Consider the following 23,799-nt stretch of genomic DNA (forward strand, 5'->3'; position numbering starts at 1 on the left):
GTTTCAAATGCTTGTTTTGAATTTGAAAAAAAAAAAAACTGGTGACCTGTTACAGAAGAAAGACCTTTCTGCGTTACGACTGCGATAACGAAGCATATTTTTTCGGTTAAGCAATGCAACGGTTTTTTCCACCGCTCCTATGATTACACAGAATTGCACGAATGTCATCGACTCCCGACAGTGCGTACTGTTCAATAATTTGGCTCAATTTGCCTGCCCGAGCATATGTCGATGTAATTATCCGTAACCCCTCTGCTGCATACTTTCGCCAGCGGCTAGCCGGTGTCTCAAAATCCTACCCAATAAGATAGCTGGAACCGCTAATGGAATGGAATGGACACGCGCCAAACGGATCGAGACACACGCGGAGACCAGCAGGGCCAGGCACATTAGTCGCGGTACGCACAAACCCACATTTCCGCACGACCGACCGCTCGGGGGATGAGTCAGGCCGTTCGTCAGGCCACCTGCGGGGCTGGTCCGTTCTTTTGTGCGCTTCCTGCGCACGACGACGTTGCTGGGACTCCTGCGTAGCAGAGAGCGGTCATCATTTGTTGCGGTGTCCACTTTCATGGGGTCTCTCGCTCTCTGAATCAGCTTCGTGTGTGGAATGTGGAGTAATGTGTGTTGCGTTTTTACTGTTTAACAGCCAACCGAAATTCTAGGCAGGCAGATGGAAAGGGGGCAAATAACGCTAAAACGCAAACAGTGTAGTATAGCGCGCCTTTCACACTGGCTTACAGTCGTCAGCATTGCTTTGTATTACCAACGGCATGTAAGCAGTGTTGCTATCTTGTGAGCTAATGAATAATCTGTGACGATCATTGAACTTTATTGCACATTTCCTGAAGATCCCATATTGTATATTATTTAAAACATTGTGTAATGTTATTTTTTCTTATCGTTGTGCGTTTCAAGCGACCACAGATAATTGGCCATGCTGGCTCGATACAGAGTGAGTCGTTATCATACGAGGAGATGGTCCATGCGAGGCTTGAACCCACGACGGGCATGTTGTTCAGTTAAGTGTTGATGACTCGCACGAGTTAACCACTGTTTCAAGGGATTGCGCAAATGCAATAACTTGAACATTATACATCTATAAAGATTTATGAATCTCTGGATATTTATGAATCGTTATGAATTCATGAATCATTGGAGATTCGTAACACTCGTCGCTGAAGATTCATATGAAAGAATTTCAATGAATTTGGAAACACAACACTAGTATGTATATCATTCCAAACAGAATTGGTATGTGCTCTTTGGATCGCACCCACGACTCCGATCCAACTCCAGCTGTTGTTAGTCCGATTCCGACTCCGGGAAAATCTGAATCGTCCGGTGTCGCCCGGAGTCACCGGGAGTCTTTCGGAATCGTCCGGCATCGTCCGCAATCGTCCGGAGTCGTTCGGAATCGTCCAGAGACGTCCGGATTCTTCTGGAATCGATCAGAGTCGGAGTCATTCGGAGTTATTCGGAATCGTTTAGAGTCGATTGGAGTCGACCGGAATCAGTGTCGGCCAGAGTCAACAGGAGCCGTTCGGTGCAATTTGCTTATGATCAGGCATTTCATTTCGTTGTGTTTTTTGCCTTTCACTTTGCGCGTGCACTTCGTATACAGCTCTTTGTTTCCAAGGCCAACGCCGGTCAACCTCGGACCACTCCGACTCCAACCGATTCCGGACGACTTCGGGTGACTTCGGACGACTCCGACGATTCTAATAGACTCTGAACGACTTCAGAGCACTCCGGATGACTCCGGCTTTCAAGAATTCCTGCCGGCTTCGAACGACTCCGGACGACTCATAATGACTCCGGACAATTCCGGACGATTGTGAACGATTCTGGGTAATGCTGAGCGGATCTATCTTCCGGAGTCGGTTCCGAAATTATCGGAGTCGGATCTGTGTCTATAACTAAAACAGAGATTTTCACAAGACAATCAATTTGAAGATATCTAGATGATGTCAGTTAGGGGGAAAATACTGGTTTAGTGTTGTGCCTAGTTAATTTTAAAACAATCAGACGTATTCTGGATGAGTTTTGTGTGTTCATTTATTTAGAAAAGTTCACTTTGGAGTTCATTTTCTCGACTCAAATCGAATCGAGATCAAAATAGAACAAGTCTGAATGTTAGGTCCTGTGACTCTGCAATCAAGTATCATTGTATCGACTCTTGAATTTGATGTTTCACATTAGCGAATCCTTGAAGTTTCATGATCTCCTCGAAATACATACTCTGGCTTGTTGTAGTTTCTATCTCGCTTTGGTTTTTCTAGTCCTAGAAGATCTGCATATGCTGGACATCCGTAATCGAAGTTGTCCTCACATCTATTAGAGTGCTGAATGATTGAAGATGTTTTTGAAACATATTTTGTGCGATTGGCACTACATTATAAATGGATATGGAATTGCGTTAAGTCAGTGAAGATGATAATTGATCACGAATGACACTATCTTACTTAGCTTTAGTTGCTTGTCACAAGTCACTGGCCATCTTTCAATGCGTACATCTCTCGCAATGCTTCATCTATGCGTGTCATATTGTGCAGACTGGTGAACTGTATCTTGTTCATTGTATAAACCCATAATTGGTTGGGAGCCAGAATTGGTTGGGAGCTGGTCAAAACAAATCCCCGGGACCACCAGAAGGATGTGTAGATGATTTGCAAATATTTCTGAAGAAGTCAGATCATCCAAGCACCAGCAAGGAATGAAGCCGCGCAAGGAACCGAACCAAAGGAATGATTAAAATATGTGCTGGAAGACTTAAAACAGCTCCTCAAAATGTGTTTTTATACTGTCACACAACGGAAATGGCGCAGTGGACCCATCGCGACGAAGAAAAATGTCATCTTTCTCAAAAAATAGTTGGAAAATCTAAGTAATATCTTGATAAAAAGCAGCTAAATCGGATGTATTTAGGGCTGGAGTAAAAAAAATACATCGCAATTTCTTCCTAGATCCTCACAAACTAATTGTTAGCCGTTTTAAGATGACCAAGAATGCATTGTTAAAGTAAGAAATGTATCTTGAACAAAACGAACAACAATTTTATTTTACTTCAAACTTAATCCGTAAAGAGTTTGTCATAAACAAGCGTTAGTGTTTGCCATGCCATGCCAATCAGACATCTTCCGACTTCTTCCTTTTCGGCATCACATTCGTTGTGCTGACTTTCCAAACTCGCTCACTGGCCCCTCCCCTTTTTGGATTGCGTTCGACTTCCGCTTCTTATGGGCAAAACCATTTCGATATAAATACATTTGTGCGCGAAACACGGAACCTCCTCAGCTCCCATTGCAGATGGGGGAAAGTATGTTAGGGAAAAGAGAAAAAAAAATTAAAGTCAAAATCAAAAGGCAGCAAACCACATTTGGTTAATCAAAGTTCTTGCACGGGAAAACCCTAGCGCGCACACACACGCGCGTTCACAATAACAACCGTTTGATAGTTTTAGCAGGACTGGCCTGTTGGCTGCATCGCAGCTGGACCCTGGTTCGGGCTGACCGCTTGCTTTGATAAGCAGCGAATATTGTTGCCAAAGGAATATAATGTTGCAGGAACGATTAGCATGGGGACATGGGGAAAACCCTCCCAAAGGAGTATGCTATGTATAATCATGCACGCAGCGTTAGCTGTGTAGAACGCTTCACGAATGGGTTTAAAGTGTAAGCAGGCGATAAGCATTCGCGATGCTTCAATGTTTCCCACATGCTAATGTTTTGCAGCACTCTCTAAACCGTTGTTTCTCTCTCTCTTCAACTTCTCCCTTTTGCACGCAGAGCCTATTCTACGAGATCCTGTCCGGCGTGTGGGTGCGGAACGGGCTGCAGATCAAGGGCCAGGCGATGACGTACATCCAGGCGAACTTCTGCAACTCGATGGTCGACATGGACCTGTTCTTCCTGCAGATCTGCGCGACCCAGCTGCCGCCCAATCTGTTCGTCAGTGAGTGCATCCTGATGTTCGGCGTGGAGGACTGGCTCGGCATGAGCGTGCTGAGCACGCCGCCCGAGATGGAGCAGGACTCGATGCTCGAGGGGCTGCTCACCTTTCTCGCGACGCTCATCACGTCCCGCATCAACCTCGGCAACGACGAGACGACGCAGTGCATGATCGAGATCAGTGCGCTGCTCGCGACCGGCGAGAAGACGCACAGCCAGCTGCTCGAGCTGATGCCGGAGCGGAGCGGCAACGCGCACACGCGCAACTTCGAGCGCTACCTGAAGGAGCTGTCGATCTACCGGCCGCCGCCGGTCGGCTCGGAAAACCTCGAGCAGGGCCTGTTCATGCCGGTGCCGGCCGTCTGGGAGCGCCACTACGATCCGCTGCACGTGTTGCTGCGGGCGGTGCACCGGCGCGACTTCCAGAACTCGCTCGACCGGTTCGGCGCGTACGTGAAGCAGGCGGGCAAGATGCCCCGGAGCGGCAACCTGTGGCCCCCGTTCCGGCTGCCGGGCTCGTGCGGCCCGGCGTACAGCGATCCGGGCGCGCTGCTCGGCTCGCGCATCCTGCACGCCACGCTGCTGGCCATCTTTTACCGGGCGGTGCACAAGCACAACGTGTCGGAGCATCTGCTCGCGCTCGCCGTCTTTCTGCTCGAGATGGCGGTGTGCAATGCGGGCGGTGCGAACGGCGGGGAGCCGGCCAGCAGCCGGTCGACGGCGGAACCGGCCGCCACCAGCAAAACGATCGAGGAGCAGACGGGCCGCCCATCGGTGATTGGGTGCGGCGGGGAGCCGGTGCCCGATCTGCTCAACTGCTACCCGAGCAACTGTCTGAGCGACAATCTGAAGATGACGGTGAAGCGCATCTCGCTGCTGCCGGCGATGCGCCGCTCGCCCGTGTCGTACCGGCCGCTGGACGGGGGCAGCCCCCCGTTCGACAGTGACGTCGAGTGGGACCTGTCCGAGGACGAGACGCTCATGATGATTGGCGGCAATGCGGAGAGCGACCAGGCGGCCGGTGCTGGAGCCGCCACGACCACTGCAGCGCAGGGTGGCGCGGTGGAGCGGGCAGGAGGCAGAGGGCCGTCCGGGGCTGCGGGGGTCGAGCAGCGGCTGGTGCCGGCGCGTGCCATCAACAGCGTGGAGGTGGTGCCGCTGACGCAGGACCTGACGCCGATGGCGAACGCGGGCCTCGTGTTTACTGCGCGCCGACAGGCCGCCATCCATGCACCGCCGGCCGCATCAACCACCAGTACCAGCCAGATGGTGGTGGAGGAGGAGGAAGACGACGAAGAGCACGTGCAGGTGGGGGAGGGAGAGGAGGAGAATGGTACGGGAAGTAGTGGGCAGCCGATCGCGAACGATATGGAGGCGAGACGGCGCCGCTGGCATTTGTTCCAGCGGCTGCTTGGGCAGCAGCCGGGCGCAACACCGACGGCGACAGCAACCACGACGACGACGGTGGAACCACAGGACGAAGATATGCCCGCCTACCACGTGATGGATTCGGACGGGGACGTTGTGGTGGAGGAGGAGGACGAGGAGGAGGATGCGCAGCAGCAGCAGCAGCAGCCGAGCGAACTGTTGGCGATGCGCGCCCGCTACCTGATGCTCGAGCGGAGGCGCAGCAGCATCGGCAACGCGAACGTCGTCCAGCCCGCCGACGTGGACGAGTACATCGACGTCGAGGCGGAGGACGACGGTGGCGAGGACGAAGCAGCCGAACAGGAGGGCGAAGGTGGAGACCGGCGGCGTCGCCGCCCGTCCGAGAACGGCGCACGCCGCCGCCGGATGGACGAGGACGACGAGGACGGCGGCGACGAGGCGACCGACATTGCCGACATCCAGTCGATCGTGCCGCGGGCCACGCTGGTTGGCAGCCGGACCCGCTCGGTGCAGCTGGGCCGGCGGCGAACGGCGGCGAGTGGCGCTGGTGGTGGGGGACTGCTGCATCACCACCATCATCACCATCACCACCATCACCATCATCCTTCGGCGGGCGTCGGGCCCGGGTCGCTCATACGCGCCACCGCCACTGGCGGCGGCGACAGCGCCGGCGGTCCGGCCCGGGCGACCGAGTTTATCGTGGAGGAGGCGGCGGACGACGTGCCGGCGGGCGGCCCGACCGGCGTAGAACTGATGATCCGGCACGAGTTTGTGCCGGTGCCGGGCGGCGAAATCGGCGGGCAGGAGATAGCGATACCGCAGCAGCAGCAGCAGCGTGCCCTGACGCCGCCCGTGTTCGGTGCGGCTGGCGCTGGTGCGGTGGAAGCGACCGGTGGTATGCTGCTGCCGTTTAACCGGGCAGCGGCGGCGGTGGCGGCAGCGGCGGCGGCATCGTCCTCTTCGTCGCCGGCCGCCACGGCAGCGACGGCGGTTGGCACGAGCGGCAGCCTGAGCGTGGTGCCGCAGCAGCCAAACCAGCTGCAGAGCTACTACCACGCGAACCACCATCACCATCACCACCATCACCATCGGCACCATCACCATCACCATCATCACAGCGGCGTAGCGGGCACAGGAGGTGGAGTAGGAGGAGGAGGATCGGGCGGGGCACAGCACGGGGCGCAGTCGCTGGCGCAGCAAACGCCCCGCCACTACCATCGCAGTTTGCAGCCGGCGGGTGGTGGTAGCGCCGGTGCTGCCAGTGCTGGCGGGGCACGCGGGACGGGTGGTGCGGGAGGTGGGCAAGCGAACTGGACGCGGTTCAAGCGGCGCAACATGATGGCGAACCACCACGGCCGGCAGCAGCAGCAGCAGCACCAGCCCGGTAGTGCGGGTGGCGTCGGCGAGATGACGACGCGCGAGGGCGCAGGTAGGCCGGCCGGCCGGGAAGGCAACAGCGAGAGCGACACGATCGTGCTGGAGGAGTCGATCATCTCGCTGCTGCTGAAGCTGCACTCGCAGCTGAGCGGCGCGCTGGACAGCTTCTCGCTCGACGACGAAACGGAGGACGAGCTGACGGCGGCGGCGGCAGCAAGCAGTGGCGGTAGCACTGCATCGACCAGCGGCAGCAGCCAGCAACCTTCTGGGACGGGCGTGCCGTCGTCGTCCAGCGCCGGCCAGCGGCAGCAGCCCGACGGCGACCACGCCAAGATGGAGCTGGACGAGGAGGAGACGCCCGCCGGCAGCAGCCGAGGTGAGGAAACTACTAGTCAGCAGCAGGGAGCACCGCCGCACCGGGGCCGGGGCCGCATCTCCGACTCGCGCATCGGCGACGGGCCGTTCTTCATCGGCAATCTGCTGCGCAAGATAGCCGCGCTGGACGCCACGTGCGCGGTGCGCATCGAGCAGATCCGGGCGGAGCTGTGGCCGAACCAAAGAGAGCGGCAGGCGGAGCAGAAGGCGCGCGAGGCGCGCGAAAAGGAGGAGCGCACCAAGCGGGCCAAGGAGCGGCAGAAGAAGATGATGGAGGAGTTCGCGAACCGGCAGAAGCGGTTCATGCTGCTCGCGATGGCCTCGATGGGCGGTGGCGGCGATTCGTCCGGCATGGATTTCGGCTTCGGCGAGGAGGAGTCCACGGGGGCGGCGGCGGCGGCAGGAACCGACGGTGAGTCGGCGGCGGCCGCAGCAGCGGCAGCACGGGCCGCGGCGGAGCGACAGGCGGCGGAGGAGCAGCAGGCGGAAGCGCTGCGCGAGAAGGAGTACGACTGCATCATCTGCAACACGTCCGGCCCGAGCACGGAGACGAACCCGATCGGGCTGGTCGTGCTGGTCGAGTCGAGCAGCGTGGTGGGGCACCGGCGCACGCGCCCCGAGCGGCTCGCGCTGCCCCTGTCCCGCGACGACCAGGCCCGGCTCGCGGACAGTGTGACGCTCGCGAGCGAGTTCAACAAGCGCATCGAGCTGCTGCAGTGGAAGTTCGGCCAGACGTCCTGGTTTCTGTCGCACAACATCGGCTGGGACGGGGGCGTGCACATCCAGTCCTGCGGGCACCACGTGCACCTGTCCTGCCAGGACGCGTACCTCAAGTCGCTGCACACGCCCCGCAGCCCGAACAATCTGAACGTAGAGCTGGGCGAGTTCTTCTGTCCCGTGTGCCGGCAGCTCGCCAACTCGGTGCTGCCGCTCAGCCCGGCGCTGGACCGGCCAGCGCCGCTGATACGGGCGCCGACGCCGCCCCACCACACGCTCGTGCTCGAGCTGATCCAGCTGTTCCAGGAGAGCAAGCGGGCCCCGATGGCGAGCAAGTTCTGCGAGGCGATGGGGCGCGCCATGGGCAACATTACCGCCTGCACGCAGCGCATCATCAAGAGCTACCCGGTGACGCTCCAGAGCCTGTTCTCGTTCGTGCTGTCGATCGCGCGCACCAACCTGGAGGCGGAGGTGATCCAGCGGGGCGGCTCGCTCTGCAGCACCGAGGACATCCGGTACAAGCCGAAGCGGGACTGCATCGTGCCGCTGCTGCACGTGCTGTCGCTGCACGTCCGGCTGATGATCAACGACGACTGGCCGATCCGGTTCAAGGTCGGCGACGACTGGCCGTGGCACTCCTGGTCCCGGCTCGCCGGCATCCAGCTCGCGTACGACGGCGTGGAGGTGGGCGTGGAAGCGCACGAAACGTCCTTCGACCGGCTGGCGGTGGTGCCGGCGCGCACTGGCACTGCTGCTGCCACTAGCAACACCCCCACGAAGGCTGCCCGCCACGACGAGCGTGTCGATGAGGAGCGGGACGATGAGGAGGACGATGATGATGACGATGATGACGACGAGGAGGAGGAGGATGATGATGATGACGAGGAGGAGGAGGATGACTGGAACGACGCGGAAGACCAGTACACGGAGTTTCTGCGCGACATGCTGTTGCGAGCGCCGTCCGGCTCAACGGCCGACGGTGCTGCTGCTGCTGCAGCCTCCGGTTCGCCTTCAGCCGCCGTGTCATCGTCGGCGGCAGCGTCCGCCACTGCCGACACGACGAAAGCGGCCGCCGCCACGAGCACGATCGTCGACACGGAAACCATACCCGATCTGATCAGCGATCCGACCGCGCTGCTGCTCAAGTTTATCCTGCTCGCGCCGCTCCATCTCGATCAAGGTAAGGAATGGTGGTGGAGAGTCGGAGCTACCCGATTCCGATTCCGATTCCGTGTTCGGTATCAATGCCGGTGCCGATTGGAATTAGATTCCAATGCCGTTGCCGATTCCGAAGTTGACTCTGGAGCCGATTTCGAAGTCGACTCCGGGGCCAAATCCGGAATCAGTATTGGAACCGATTCCAATTCGCAAACCGATTCCAATTCGGGAACCAATTTCAATTCGGGAACCGATCCCGAAACCTTTTCCGATTCCGGAGCCGATTCTAATTCGGGAACCGATTTCGGAACCAATTAAGGAACCGATTTCGATTCCGGAACCTATTCCGATTCCGGAACCGATACCGATTCCGGAGCCTATTTCGATTCCAGAACTGATTCCGGAATCGATTCTGGAAACTGATTCCGGACCTACCATCCGGAATTGATTCCAAAAAACTTCGAAGCTAGCCGGAATCTATTCCGACGAAAACTTTATTTTTCCCATCACTAGTAAGGCGGAGGAAGAAAGGTGTGCTGCTCCTCGCCCCATTTCATGCCACATTCTTACACTCTCTATTTCTCTCTTTCTCTTTTAGCTTACTTTACCTGTATCGTGAAGGTGACGTACAACCTGCTGTACTACCAGATCGTCCTGCAGCTCTGCACCCATCTGACGGAGGAGGAGTGCGACGAGATACTGGGGCGGTACGGGCCGACCGCCCAGCCGCCGCCGGCGGTGGTGCGCGAGCGGGGTGTCCCGCACATCGGCGTCGCGATGGCGTTCGTGCTCAGCCAGCTAGACCGCTGCCGGCACATCCGCAGCGACAGCGTGCTGATGGGCGAGTTCGGTGGCGAGGGCGACGGTGGCGGTTACGAGTCGACCAGTGGCGGTGGCACCGCGAAGCGCCTCAACCTGGACGTGTACGAGAAGCGGCTGCAGCGGCTATGTCTGCCGTTTTTGCGCGTCGCTGCCCTGCTCCGGCACCACATCTACCGGGCGGAGATACCGGACATTGCTGGGCCGCAGCTCGAGTTCGCCCGGCTCGTTTACTTCCTCGAGCTGGTGACCGTCTCGATGGACTGGGACAAGTTTAACGCGAGCAGGGCGCTCTGCTTCCTGCCCGGGACCGAGCTGGCCCTGCCGAAGAACTGGTGCGACCAGCTGCGCAACCTGCGCCCGACCTACGAGTCGACCCGGTCGCTGATCGTCCAGCAGCACATCGACTGGCGCCAGCCGAAGCTGCTCGGGCTGCCCCGCGAATACGAGCGGCTGTTTACGGTAAGTGGGTGGGGGTGTGTGGGTCTTTGCATGTGGGTTTCGGTGTTGCTAATTCTTTGCCTTTTCTTTCCCCCGCAAACAGTACTATCACGAGCAACCGTGCCAGAAGTGTCAGAACGTGCCGAAGGAAAGCTCCATCTGTCTGCTGTGCGGCACGATCGTGTGCATCAAGCAGTCGTGCTGCAAGGTGCGGGACTACTGCGAGGCAGTGCGGGTAAGCAATCGAGGGATTGAAGGCCCATCGGCACAGGTATTCTCACTCCCATTCCTTTGCTCTCTCATTTCAGCACTCCATTAGCTGCGGCGGCGGGACGGGCATCTTTCTCGTGATCACCTCGACCTACATCATCGTCATTCGGGGCCACCGGGCGTGCCTGTGGGGTTCGCTCTACCTGGACGACTACGACGAGGAGGATCGTGATTTGAAGTAAGTCTGCCCTGTGTGCGTTGGAACGCCCGGTTTTGCTAATGCTTCGCTACTTTGCTCTGAATTTGATTTTAGGCGCGGCAAACCACTGTATCTTAGCGAGGATCGGTTCAATCTGCTCGAATCGCAGTGGCTGTCGCACCGGTTCGCCCACACCAAGCACAACTGGGTGTGGCATCGGGATTCGCTGTAAAAAAAAACACAGCGCACACATAAACAGACATCTGCAGCCCGGGAAGGCGTACCGGGGACAGGACACAGGACAAGTTGCGATCGCAAAGGAGTCACACGGCCACGTACGCGCACTGTGGGGCGAAAGGCGCAATTAGAGCCAGCGATCGATCCGCGCGTGCGTGTGTGTGTGTGTTTGAGTGTATGCGTGTCTGTGTGTATGTGTATGTACGTTTTGTGATATTTTTCTACAACTACAGCAAGGGTTTTGTTCAGCGTTTGCCATGGCACGGCAAACAAAAACGAAAACGCATAGGTCCGAGGGGCGACGCGGACACTGTGTGTGAGTGATCGCGACGCTGCTCATCGAGGTGTGTTGTCCCGTGTGTCCCCATCGCTGTTTCAACCTTCCACTCCCCATCCAGGACGCAGGCTCTCGGTCTGCACATACTCGCACACCACGCACTTCCCTTCCTTTGCGTCCAAACATCCGCCACCGGCCCAGGGGGGATACACACACACACACAAGTACTCAGTACGTACAGTGCAAAGAGAGAGAGAGAGAGAGAGAGATAGAGAGAACGATCGATAGAGATTAAGGTGACGATGTAGGAAAGGCAAAACTCCCCGTTTTGTGACCGTTAAAGCGTAAACATCAAAATTGGTAGCATTGTGTGACGAAATTGTGATATATATATACTCCTTTTCGCGCGCGCGCGCGCGCGTGTTTGTGTGTGTGTGTGTGTGTGTGTGTGTGTGTGTGTGTGTGTGTGTGTGTGTGTGTGTGTGTGTGTCGCATTGTCTTGTTGCGATTTATGTTTGTCTCCTGCTTCAGTTGCACCCCAATCCAACCCTACCAAAAAAGCGCATTATTAAGTCGTTGCTCCGGCCGCGACCCACTTATCCTTTTCTCACACCCACACACACACACACACACACACACACGGACAAACAATATATGTTTGTTATTTGATTTTGGGTTGTCGCAGCGCAGCGCTGCTTTCGAAAGGTTTGCAAAATGAAAGCAAAACAAAAAAGGGAACTGGAAATCAACCACGTTTTGCATGATTAGTTTCTCGCCGTTCGACCAGTCAACCGAGGCTCTGCATACACACATTCATATTTATGTAGGAGCATATATAAATGCATATATATACATATATATATATATATATATATATATATATATATATATATATATATATATATATATATATATATATATATATATATATATATATATATAAAACCACTCTATATGTACCATTTAGATAGTGTTGTGTACTATTACACAAACGAAAACAAAAAGGCGTGTGCATTGTGGTTAGGTTAGGAAGTGGTTCATGAAGCGAATGGCAGCAGTACGCAGGAAATGGAAAAGGAGAATGTGAGAGTGCGTTAATACTTACGCGAGCATTCGCGGTACGCTTATCGGGGCTCGGGAGGGTGCACGGTAATGCGGTAGGAGCAAACGAGACTTAGAACGCAGAAGAGGAAGAAGAGGAAGAGGAACAATGGATGATATCAACACCCCCTAGCCACTCCATCCCCATACTCGTGTGGGTGGGTGTGTGTTGTACTAGAGTTCTACGTGTATTTTAGTATGCTGCTCTATTACGGTACACACACTGTAGCGCTAGATACATTATTGAATTCTTTTCCGTGAAGTTTAAAGCATCTTATACTCAGAGAAAGAGAGAGGAGAGAGAGAGAGAGAGAGAGAGAGAGAGAGAGAGAGAGAAAGCGTCAAAGAAAGAGAAGAGCGATAAAACGCGAGTTCTTGTGACGGTTTGGAATGAAACAGCTTTTCTGGACTCAATTAAAATCCTTCCCCTATACACACCCCACCCCTCCTGTCCTAATTGGTCTACTATTGTGATGTGTGTGTGTGTGTCTCTGGCTGTTTGAATGTGTGTGTGTGCGCGAATGAATATATGTGTGCGTGTCGTTACTGTTTTTGCACTTCCAAAGCGTGCAAGGCGCGCGCAAATAAAAAAGAAAAACAAAAACACTCAAAATGTGAAAGAGACACAAACCGGGCGCGCTCCCGCCCGCACACATGTTGTTTAGTGTTGTCGCAGCCGGAAAAAATACGGCGCATGAGAGGAAAAGGAGCGGGGGGGGGGGAGGGGAAATAAATGTATTAGAATATGAAATTTAACGATGTGCAGCGAGCGAAAATTTAGCCTGGTTAACGAATTATTGGTAGATAGTCTTGGGATGGGAGGGGGGGGGGAGGGGGGATGGTCTAGAAATGCTTGTAAGGATCCCCGATAACCCTCATCATAATGCCCCCGCTCCCCCACATCTTACTTGTAAGTTACCCTGTAAGTGATGCTACTCGCAAGTTTTTGTACGAATCGAAATTCGTTGATTCGTTGTTTTCGGGTGTGTTGTTTATTATATTATTTTTGGTTTGTTTCGTTCATTAAGAATCAGGATGAGATAAGGAGCAGTGCGGGTGCGTGCGTGCATGTGTGTGTGTCTCCTCCCGGAGGTGTGACGATACGTCAGCTACCCCCATCCTCCAAGCGCGTTACACACGTGCGCCGCTGCTCCTGCTTTATGCATACTTTATGCGACACAATTACTCTTAGGTTACTTACGTTGCGGTTTATTATTGTTTACGGTTACAATTATGAGAATTTCGTTTATATACTCTCTAACCCCCTGTGCCCTCCTACCACTGTTTTTTTATGATTATTATTTTATTATTATTATTATTATTATTACCCCGCCCGCTATTGTGTATAATCCCTGCGAAATGTGTATATTGAAAGAGGGGTAGTGTTGTAATATGCTAGATAAATGTAAGATTGTATGCATCGTCAAGAAAATCCGGATGCTCCATACGTGGCTCTGTGTTCATGTGTGTGTGTGTTTTTTTTTTCACTCCTTCAATCACTTTTTATCATCCGAAACGGAATATATCCTTCCCTACACATGCTGGTTGTTGATTGCACCTTATCCCTGAATACTTTTTCTGCAGTTTCTTCCCGCACCCGGTGGCCGATAATATCACATGTCAGTGATGAACGATGATTATCGCTTTCTTACCCATATTTAACTTAGCCCCTGAGTGGGTGCGCGTGCTTGTTTCAATATTAATTTCCCAGAACGAAATGTAATATTGATTGGGTGGGGGACAAACATGCTCCCCCCCCCCCCCCGTTGCTTTAATCCCAGTGCTGTGTGGCTGGGAGTGTATGGCCGACCCACGTTCTGTCTTGTGTGGTAAATCTAGGAACATTCCTCAATTCATTCACCATCACCGGTAAACAGGGCGGAAGAAACCACCCGGTACGATGTGTGGTGTGATCCGTGCTGCGCTTATTTGAAAAGAACCCGGATCTTGTTGGAAATGGAGCTACTCAAGCGAAACTAGATGCTTGTTGTGTCTAGGAATCAAGACGTACCCGACGTTCCGCTTCATTCGGTTCCTACAAAGTGCAAGGATTGGTTTTCTGTAAGCTTGAAGATGAAAAATAACTGCAACTGGGGCCGGCATAACTTTTTTTTATTGTTTTGAAAAAAAAATTTGAAATTTGACCCTTTAAAATCTAAAACATAAATCTGAGCAATTAAAAATGTTAAACTCTAACATCCGTAAAGATTAGAGTGTTGGGTTTCTTGAATCATTCGTTGAGATTCATTCGTATGAATTTTCAGCGATGAGTGGTTCGAATTTCGAATCAAATCTCCCTAGATTTAAAAATCTGTGAAGATTGAAGAATCTACAAGGATTCATGAATCTCTAAAAATAAACGGAACTCCAAAGATTCATGAAACCATAAGATTCGGTCAACCTCGGTCAACAATTAGTCTCCAGGATGCTCGGTCCCCTCACTTCACCTGATCTGGTCATCGAGATCCTTGTGCTCTCCTGCGCTTTATGCCGGACTGGGGATCTTGGTGAGGCATGAGTCCGTCCTCCTCATAACATGCTCCAGCCATCGTATCTTGCCAGCCTTTGCCACTGTCAGGATGCTCGGGTCATCCTTCTCCTCCACGCTCCATGCTTCAACACACCACCAAAGATGATCCGGAGGATCCGTCGCTCAAACACGCCCAAAGAGTTTGCACCCTCCACTCGGATGGTCCAAGATTCATGTGCGTAGAGGACCACCAGGTGGATCACATTTCGTGCGGGCTCGAAGTCTTCTGGATCTCAGCAGTCGGTGAGGCCCATAATATGCACGATTCGATAATATGCACGACTTCGCTGTTGATGTCATTGTCCAAAGTAACGACCGTCCCAAGAAAGCAAAGCCACCCTCTACCACTTCGAGATTGGAGATTGAGGTCAACTATTACACTGCCTCCCAGCTGGTCTGAGACTTCGTCTTCGTCGCATTGATTCTCAACCCAATTTTTGCTGCTTCGCGTTTGGCGCTTTGAGTGTACGCCTTACACACCTTCGCTGTTGTCCTGCCGACGATGTCGATGTTGAAGAGCAGATGTTGAAGAGCTGACATGAGAGTCCCTAACCTTGTCTCGGACCTGTGAGATTCGAACGATTCCGACGTTAAGTACGATACTCTCACCTTGCACTGCACCCCATTCATGGTGATCCATTAAGAATTATACATTTCCAAAGAATCCTGCAACATGCCCGTTGAGGCCTCGCATAGACCGTCTCCCCGCAGCAAAACAAACTATCCGGCTGCGTGATACTTTCCAAGAAGTCTCGGAAGCCTGTATAGGCTGGCATGACCACGTAGGTTGTTACGCCAAGAAGAAGAATAAGAAGAAGTTCAAGCTTTATGAAACTTTGGCGATTTTGAATCCTCGGAGATTTGTGAATCTTTCGAGATGTATGAACCTCTTTTAAAATCATTCGAGAATGATGCATCTTTGTCATTTGTGAATCTTTCCAACCGAGTTTCAGACTCATTGCATCACTTTAAAGATTCATTCAGATGCATGATGCCACAACGGGTATCCGATGGTATCTATCTCGTCTTGTTTGTCTCCCGAGCAAGGACACTCATGATTAACTTTGTGTTATGTGCTTGTTGCATTTCTCAGAAGTATGGCATCATAACAAAGCTACCGTCAAATTGTTGTATTCGACCAGGGTTTTCTCTTCCAGCTCAGTACAGCAAACGCAAACAGTCTAGCCCTGCCTTAACAGGCAATTCTTTGAAGCACCAAGTCTATTGATAAAAGCAACGAGTCCCTTTCGTATGAAATTTTGATCGGAGAAGAATGGAACATTTCGAAAGATTTTTGAACCCAAGCATACTTTAGTCTACATCCGTGAAGCACGTAACAAAACACCCAAAAAAGTTAAGTTTTCAAGATTACTAGTTAGCGCAACTACTTAAGTCAGCTGCGAACATAGAAAACGAAGCAAAATGGCATCAAACTTGCACTGAATTGGTATCCAAATAGCATTAATTAAGTATCGTTTTGCATGTTCCTTGAATTGCCATCAGTTAGACGTCAAATAGGCATCAGATAAGCTACAAATAGGCATGGAACCCAGAATTAAAATACCTTCGAATTAGCATCAACTGCTGGATTTGGATAACTTAGGATCTTTTTTAAACAATTCGTTTGATAATTCTTTCTTTTCAATGAGTCTATTTTAACTTTATCGGTGAGATATTCTTGCTGCTAGAGCCAATCTTTTGCTTTCGAATAGCCGCAATAAGAACTTGTAGCTTAACTGAAACCGAAACATGCAACGATATTTAGAGCAAAGTTTAAAGCACAATTACTGGAAAATAATTCCAAAAAGTTCACGCAAAAATTAGTTTCCACTGCAATGCCAATCCGCACATCGATATGGAACCTATTGCATCCATAATTGGAACGTCTTCCCAAATACATTCCCTCTATGCGTGAAATTAATACACCCATTTGTGTGATTAACCAGAACCTCCTGTGCTGTCACTGTGGCAAACACAAAAACAAGTCATAAGTTAACCATCCTCCCTTTGCTCCGAGCCACAACCACTCCCCCCCCACCCCCTCTTCACTGCCTCTTATAGAACTGAGCCGAGCTCCCGATAATCGTGTGTTTATTGCGATGGATCATATGCGTTGCTGCGTGCGTGCGGGCAGGAAAGGTAATGTTTGCTTCCCTTGCGTTCGGGTGTGCGTTATCGTGGCGAAAGCTTTTACTTTCCCTCTCTCTTCCACTTACACCGTGCACGCCCCCAGAGCGGGTAGATGATGCCGAACGTTCAGTGTCGGTTGGTCCACCATGGAACCTCGAAGGAAATGTGTGCTGCCATAGCATAGCAAAGTGATTCTGAGGAATTTTCCCGATATGTTTAAATTTATTTTGAAACACCATGCTAAAGACCTACTCTATAGCAGCTCTTTGTATGTAAATAAGAAAACCATTTAAATTTATATGAAAAATGAATGTAATCCTCAAGTGCTTAAACCCATCGCAAAATGAACCAACCACCATCAACGCTCCCATAGTGAATTTTCCGAAACCAACGTGAGGAAAGCAACAAAAAAAAAAGGAAAACAGCACAACCGGCACACGAGCTTTATCGCCCCGAACGACAGCCGAACCGGGCACGAACGTGGCGCAGCTTTCGAGCAGGCACATTGGCACACTGGCTAGCTGCCTGCTAGCCGGCAGCGGGTAGTGTGATAGCACGGCCACGATTAAACGGCTCCTAACAGCTGCAGCCCGAAGCTTCGCCAGTTGTTGTCGAACAGCTGAGCAGTGCGGCCGCGTGCGAGTACTTCTCCCCTGGTCACTTGGTGTGTCTGGCTCTGTGTGTTTTGTTGTTTCGCGCCCCGCCAGCGGCGATCGAATCGCAGCGGAAACGGTTCACACCGATCAACGCGCACACCACTGGGCAGAGCACGGGACGATCGAGCCTTCACCAGTGTGTGCCGTGTGTCAGTTTCAGAAATGAGAGGAATGATTGATATGTTTTGAGTATTTGGTGTGTGTGTGTGTGTGTGTGTGTGCGAGTGACACCAAGTAGACGCGCGGTAGTGCTACCGGAAGTTGTGAAATTTTACGCGAAATTCGAAAACATGTGAAAGCAACAGCGATCATTTTTTGTCACAGTTTGTGGGATGTTTTTATTGTTTATTTTTTGTTTGTTTTTGGACAAAGTGAACATTGAAGTACGGAAAATTGTCAGCCAAAAACCCTCACTCTAGCAACCAATCAAAAGTGAACAACGCAAAGGTTGAACGCCTGAACATTCGTCTCAAGTTTACGTGCAGGTAGGTAGGTGTGTCCACCAACAGCGGTGGTTTACAGTTAATTATTAAGCGTAAATTAATTATTTAATGCCCTGCTACTTTGTTCCGAACATGGCACTGTTGCCTGTTGCCCAATTGATATGCTTTCCCATTGAGCAACACTGTTGTCCATCATGAAAGGCAACGCAACAAAAAAAAAAACCCTTCGAGTGCATTAATAACGCAACAAAAGTGCTGTCTATTCGCGCGTCCATTTGCGAATAATATGTGTTTCCTTTGAGTGTCAAACCAAAAAACATAAAAATCGTTTTCATCCCTTTGGACCCCATTCTCATTCGTGCACTGCTATCGATTTCAACTTTATCGATAAAAGCATTCTGTTTGCTTCGATTGCCCACTCTCGGGCACGCCAGGCGCTGCACAATACACGAGCGCGGGGGGTCAGTGTTAGCAAGCCGAACCGTGATCATTGCGCTCCCCCCCCCCCCCCCCCCCAGGCGCACTCTGCTCCCCCATATCCAAAACAAACTTCAATCACTTGCAACATTAGATTCATCCGCCGCTCAATCGAGCCAGACTGGTTTTGAAGTCATCGGATCTCTAAGTGGCGAGCTATAAGCTATGCCTTTTGTCTGTTTTTTTGTATTTGTTTTTTTTTTTTGGAGTTGGAAATGGCCACCATTTTCGATGCATTACATGCAAGCTGTGGAATATAGTAACAACACGTTTTGGCGAGTGATCAGGCTTGATGCTCTGTTGTTATTTAAATGGAGAACCAACGACCCTTCCGAGCGGAGCACAGGTGGTCCCGGTGGTAGCGTGCAAGGTTCTAACAAAAAAACCCAATCCGGCTCGGTATCAAATCCTGAAAACAACTGAACAAAAATATTCCTATTTATGTTTGCAAAATAAACATTGTGTCACATGATCTCATCCCTTCCTCTCGTGTTGTTTTGTGCATAAAAGTTGCTTAAGAAGAAGTAGAAAATTAATTCTCTTCTGTGTGTGTGTGTGGTGTGGTGTATATTTAGAGAGAATCTCTTGTCGGTAGAATTTTTTTTACATTTTGTTCGTCAACCTGCAAGATAAGGGATAAGTGCCCTTTTCGTTCCGCGCAAACAGTCGCGTTTTGATAAGAAGCATTGGCAGTCGCAGACAGACAGACAAAAACACACATACACACACAGCGAATGGAAAAGCAATTCCTTCAATGAATCTTTCGACAAACATGGGCTTAAACCGAGCTAGAGAGCCAGCCGGAGGGAGGATAGTGGTGATGTGTTTTTATTCGCGAATCCTCACGTTTGAAATGTGATGATTTTATGCTTTCACTTTCAGAGCAGCGCACTGTGTACGTGTGGTGTGCGGTACAGCGCGCGTATAAAAACGTACAGCTGTGTGCGCTGTTGTGTGTTTGCGCGCTGACGGAATCGCGGCATCGTTTCGTTTGATGTTTGAACCGGTTTTGTAGCCGGTGAGAAGTTTTTCGGCCTTTTTTTTGGGTTTTGCTTTCCAGCCCAAAAGAAATCTTATTACATTAAGGCTAGCCGGCATTGCCGAACGTTGACTAAACCTCCCCCCCCCTCCACCCATCCCACACACTACGAGTGGAAAGGGTTGTTGTTTTTCTTCCCGCTCTAAAATGGTTCCGGGCGAAGCACGGCATCGAAGCGAAATGGAAACTGCAAATAGGCAACACAGCAACAAAAAAGGATGCTACTTCCCCCACACTCGTCTACCGCGCTCCCCCCCCCCCCCCCCCAAATTAGGAAGAATCAATTTGGGCACTAAAACGTTTTTGAGGGAGGTTTTTTGGGTTTTTATTTGTGTGAGTTTCGTCGCCTTACACCTTACATTCGGCAATATAAATATATATTAAAAAAAAAAAACAACAACAACAAACTAACCAATCCGGCCGAGATTGGGTGTGTGTTTTGAATATTTTGCGCGTGCCTGTCGCAAAGCAGGCAGAAACAGCGACACAAAAACCCAAACAAATACGGAAATAACACGGTCGCTTGCCTAGAATACACATTTGTCAGCAGAAGCAGTCAATCCGATCAACAATCCGAAAGCCTCCGGTGCCACTGCACGCTGCAGGTTGCTTGGAAATCGGGTCGAAAGCCCCGGCTCGAAAGTCTCCAAATCAAAACTCCAAATCAAACACACGGCAGCGAAACGTGATCCGGGCCCTCGCCAATAACGAATGTTGCATCGTTTGGCAAAGCCTGCTGGAGGTGTTTCCATCCATTTGTGGGGATTTTTTTCTTCTGATATATATATTTTGCAATGTCGATTTAAAAGGGGGACCGAGGGAGAAGCACGTGCGGGCGGGAGGGAGGCGATAGAAGATGCAAAAACTTCTTAGCAGCCCGAAGTTAGCACGGGATTGTTCGGTTTCACATTTCAAACGAGGTCCAATTTTTAGCAAATACAGAAGAAGGATGTGAACGAGAGACGGGAGAGAGAGAGAGAGAGAGGGAGAATCAGCATAGCCAACAAATTGATTACTATCGTGCAGATGTGTGTGTGTGTGTGTGTGTGTGTGTGTGTGTGTGTCGATAATTTAACTACGGGTGTGTGGCGCCTTTTTTTTGCCATGGGTTACTAATTTCGCATGCGTTCGTACCGGCGAACCCCCGGGTTCGTCTGAACCGACGAATTGGCCAGAAATCGGAAACGTGTCGGCCTGCCCTGCTGCACGTCGGTTAGCAATAAATAGCTAAATTGCAATAACACAGCAGCAGCAGCAGCAACAAAATCAAAGCGAAACGACAACAGCAGCACAATTCGACCTGAGCTTTGGGTGGAGGGGCAAACAAAAAAAAAAAAAAACGGCATGAAGGGATTTCTTTTTATGTGTTTGTTTGCTCGCAATCTTGTTGATTAGCAGCAGCAGCAGCAGCCGCAGCAACGGTTGGAACTTGCAAACATTCAGTACAAACAATCGATCGGGCACACTTTGCCAGGCGACCATCACCGAACGGGCTGGACGGAGCTTCTGTTTGTTGCGGTGAATATATATATGTGTGTGTGTGTGTGTGTGTGTGTGTGTGTTTATGTTTTTACCAGAGGCATCTTTCCCGTACGGATCTGCTCGGTGCGGTAATCGAGAAATGATTACATTCCGTACTCGAAAAAAACTCGGGTGCGGTGAGGAAATTTGAAAATTCTATTTGCAAGCGCTCGCAGTTCGTGATTATCGTTGAAAAGAAAATTGTCCCCATCAAGAGTAAACAGAAAAAAAGAAAAGGACAACCTATCAGTTTGTTGCTACTAGTGATGGGGGTGGCGGGCCATTTTATTATCTCCCACCAGCCCGGTGGCGACAGACCCGCAAAAGCAATCGCAAGGCAACGGTACCCGGAAAAGGATCTTCCGCCTTCCGAGCTGCCGGGGCGCAATTAGCTTTTCATTTAGATGCTGTTATTGTTTCCTTTTCTCGCCTAATGTATCTCTACGCGAGGCGTGTGTATGGGTGAGTTTGCTAAATAGCAGTTAAGCCCAATTGCAATCTCAATGTATGGGTCCTTGTTTTGGCACCGGTATCTCTTGCTATTTGTTCTGCCAATCATTTTGTTTGTTAGTTTTGTTTTTGTTCTATTTTAATCTAATTTTTACCGGAGGCCAATAATACCCTCTTATACAGAATTTATTTCATGTATTTTTATCAGGGTTTCAACGCTTTTTTTCTTTTTTATCCGCTTAAATATTGAATTTTTATCAATTTTTGACATCTTATACTCGAAATCTGCCCCGAAAGTTTGTATAAAACAAACTTGTACATCCAAGTACCGGGGGCGGTCCCGTGGTACAGTCGTCAACTCGAACCACTCAATAACATGTCCGTCATGGGTTCAATTCCTAGAATGGACAGTCGTCCCCTCGTAGCAAGGATTGACAATCCGGCTACGTGGTAATGAATTAAGTCTCAAAAGCCTGTATTATTGACCGGCATATCCGCGTAGGACGTTACGCTAAATAGAAGAAGAAGAAGATCCAAGTACATGGGTCCCTCTACCTAAATATGTAATAAATTTAATTATACTTTCACGCGACTATTTATTTTCCCGATTGAAGTTGTCGTGCATCCATGCCTGTTAACATGTCAAGCTTCATTTCAAATTTCCTATATGGATATGGTCCCATCGTAGCCATAAAATGAATACTCATTACATTCGCACAGGCAATGACTGACATTGGAGCCTTTCACGATACTAGTAAGCTTTTTAAGATGGAGTTTGACAGTTGGCGGTTGAAATCGTGTCAACACTCCATACAAAACCAAACACAAAATTCAATCGCACATGAAATAGCCTAGATTATTTCGGGCTCAAAGCTAGAATTATATTCGAGTACCTGCTCGAAAAATGTAAAAAATAAGGTCGTATTTTTCATTCATCCCATGGTGCATTGAGGTGGTGAAATCTGCAATCAAAGTGTATGAAGACCAGGTGGTTTCGTCCTATATTGGTTGGTAGCAGACGTAGCAGACATTGGTCTCCTCATCCAAGATGTTTTATTGAAACAAACAGTGTTTCACGTGTTTCAAAAACTTTTAATAAATAGAATCCAAATTTTAAGAGTGTTTTATGTATTCATCATGTTACCAGAAAGCCTGTTTGAGCAAAAGTGTTCACCCCCAAAAGAGTTTGACAGGACAAAAAGTGACGTTCAAATTTGGTTCTAAGAAAACAGGCTATGAGACCATGCGGTCTGCATACACTTTGGAAATTTGTATGCAGAGATTGACAGATGTCTGCCACTATTTCACCCATGCAGAAGCGATAAAAATACCATACACCTTGGGATAAGCCCACCTGTATATTATACCCACCTTGATAGCTGCTCGAAAACTGCTATACAATGCAAACAGCTGATAGGTTGAAATTTCAGCCTGTGATCTTAAAAGGGAAAAGGGCCCCTTAGCTGTTGCGCCCTCTAATAATCTTGAGCACAATATTCTTTTCCAGTTCTTTAGTTTTAGCCGAAACTACCCTTTTTAAATTGGTAGTGCCCATACGATGAAGATTCTGTGTGTTTCAACATCTTTCGTAATGTTCAATTCAATCATTATGTATCCTTTGACTGTATCTTTTATTATAAATTCTTATGAAAAGCACGCATCACTATTCTTGATAGATTTTCTACTCCAAAGGTAGGCTTTGAAAGGCCCCAGGATTAATCAATCTTTTTTATTTTGGGTTTTAATTTTCAATTTTGTTCTTATAAAAGATTTGAAAAACGTGCTGTCAATGTCAATGTGAATGAAATCGTATTTATATGGTCGATCATTCGCAGTCAGATTGGGCAGATGATGTCAAAATCTATCGTCAAAACCGTGAGCCAGAGGACCATCTTCGACTACCCAGACTGGCTGTGTCTCCCGGTACAGGCGTAACGCACTAAACGTCCGCATCGATAAATGTACCAACCATCTCATTTTCAGCCGCTCAAAAATTCCACCTCTGTTTAATTATACGCTTACACCGTCTCAGAACCTCGAAAGAGTGTACTGTGTCAAGCATCTAGGAGTATACTTGGTTTGGTCATCATCATAAACGCGCGATCTTCATGATCCTGTATGTTTCAAGACACTGAACTGCGCACTAATCAGACCACTTCTAGAATACGCTAGCATTGTATGGTGGCCCGGATCTACTCAGGCTCTTGCACGGCTAGAACAAAAATATAAATGTTCTGTGCGTTATCTGTTGTAAATTGTGCACACAATTTGACTCGAGAGGGCTTTGCAGTCCATCGATTAAT

General features: G+C 50.2%; 2 protein-coding genes across 5 annotated transcripts in view; both read left to right on the top strand.

Annotated features, from left to right (window-relative positions):
• The window catches only part of LOC120906810 (E3 ubiquitin-protein ligase Ubr3), a 48,602-nt gene extending 36,704 nt beyond the window's left edge, over window positions 1–11,898 (top strand). For both annotated transcript variants that reach the window (XM_040318836.1, XM_040318837.1), the window contains exons 6-10: window positions 3,789–8,988; window positions 9,565–10,247; window positions 10,330–10,461; window positions 10,535–10,674; window positions 10,750–11,898. In XM_040318836.1, the coding sequence (XP_040174770.1) occupies window positions 3,789–8,988; window positions 9,565–10,247; window positions 10,330–10,461; window positions 10,535–10,674; window positions 10,750–10,867 (6,273 nt within the window). In that variant the 3' untranslated portion in view covers window positions 10,868–11,898. The remainder of the gene's footprint in view (window positions 1–3,788; window positions 8,989–9,564; window positions 10,248–10,329; window positions 10,462–10,534; window positions 10,675–10,749) is intronic.
• A 5,578-nt stretch (window positions 11,899–17,476) lies between these two features.
• The window catches only part of LOC120906701 (neuropeptide Y receptor type 2), an 83,367-nt gene continuing 77,044 nt past the window's right edge, over window positions 17,477–23,799 (top strand). For all 3 annotated transcript variants that reach the window (XM_040318568.1, XM_040318570.1, XM_040318572.1), the window contains exon 1: window positions 17,477–18,051. The gene's annotated coding sequence lies outside the window, so the exon portion shown is untranslated. The remainder of the gene's footprint in view (window positions 18,052–23,799) is intronic.

Source organism: Anopheles arabiensis, chromosome X, assembly GCF_016920715.1.
Source record: "Anopheles arabiensis isolate DONGOLA chromosome X, AaraD3, whole genome shotgun sequence".
Lineage (NCBI taxonomy): Eukaryota > Metazoa > Arthropoda > Insecta > Diptera > Culicidae > Anopheles > Anopheles arabiensis.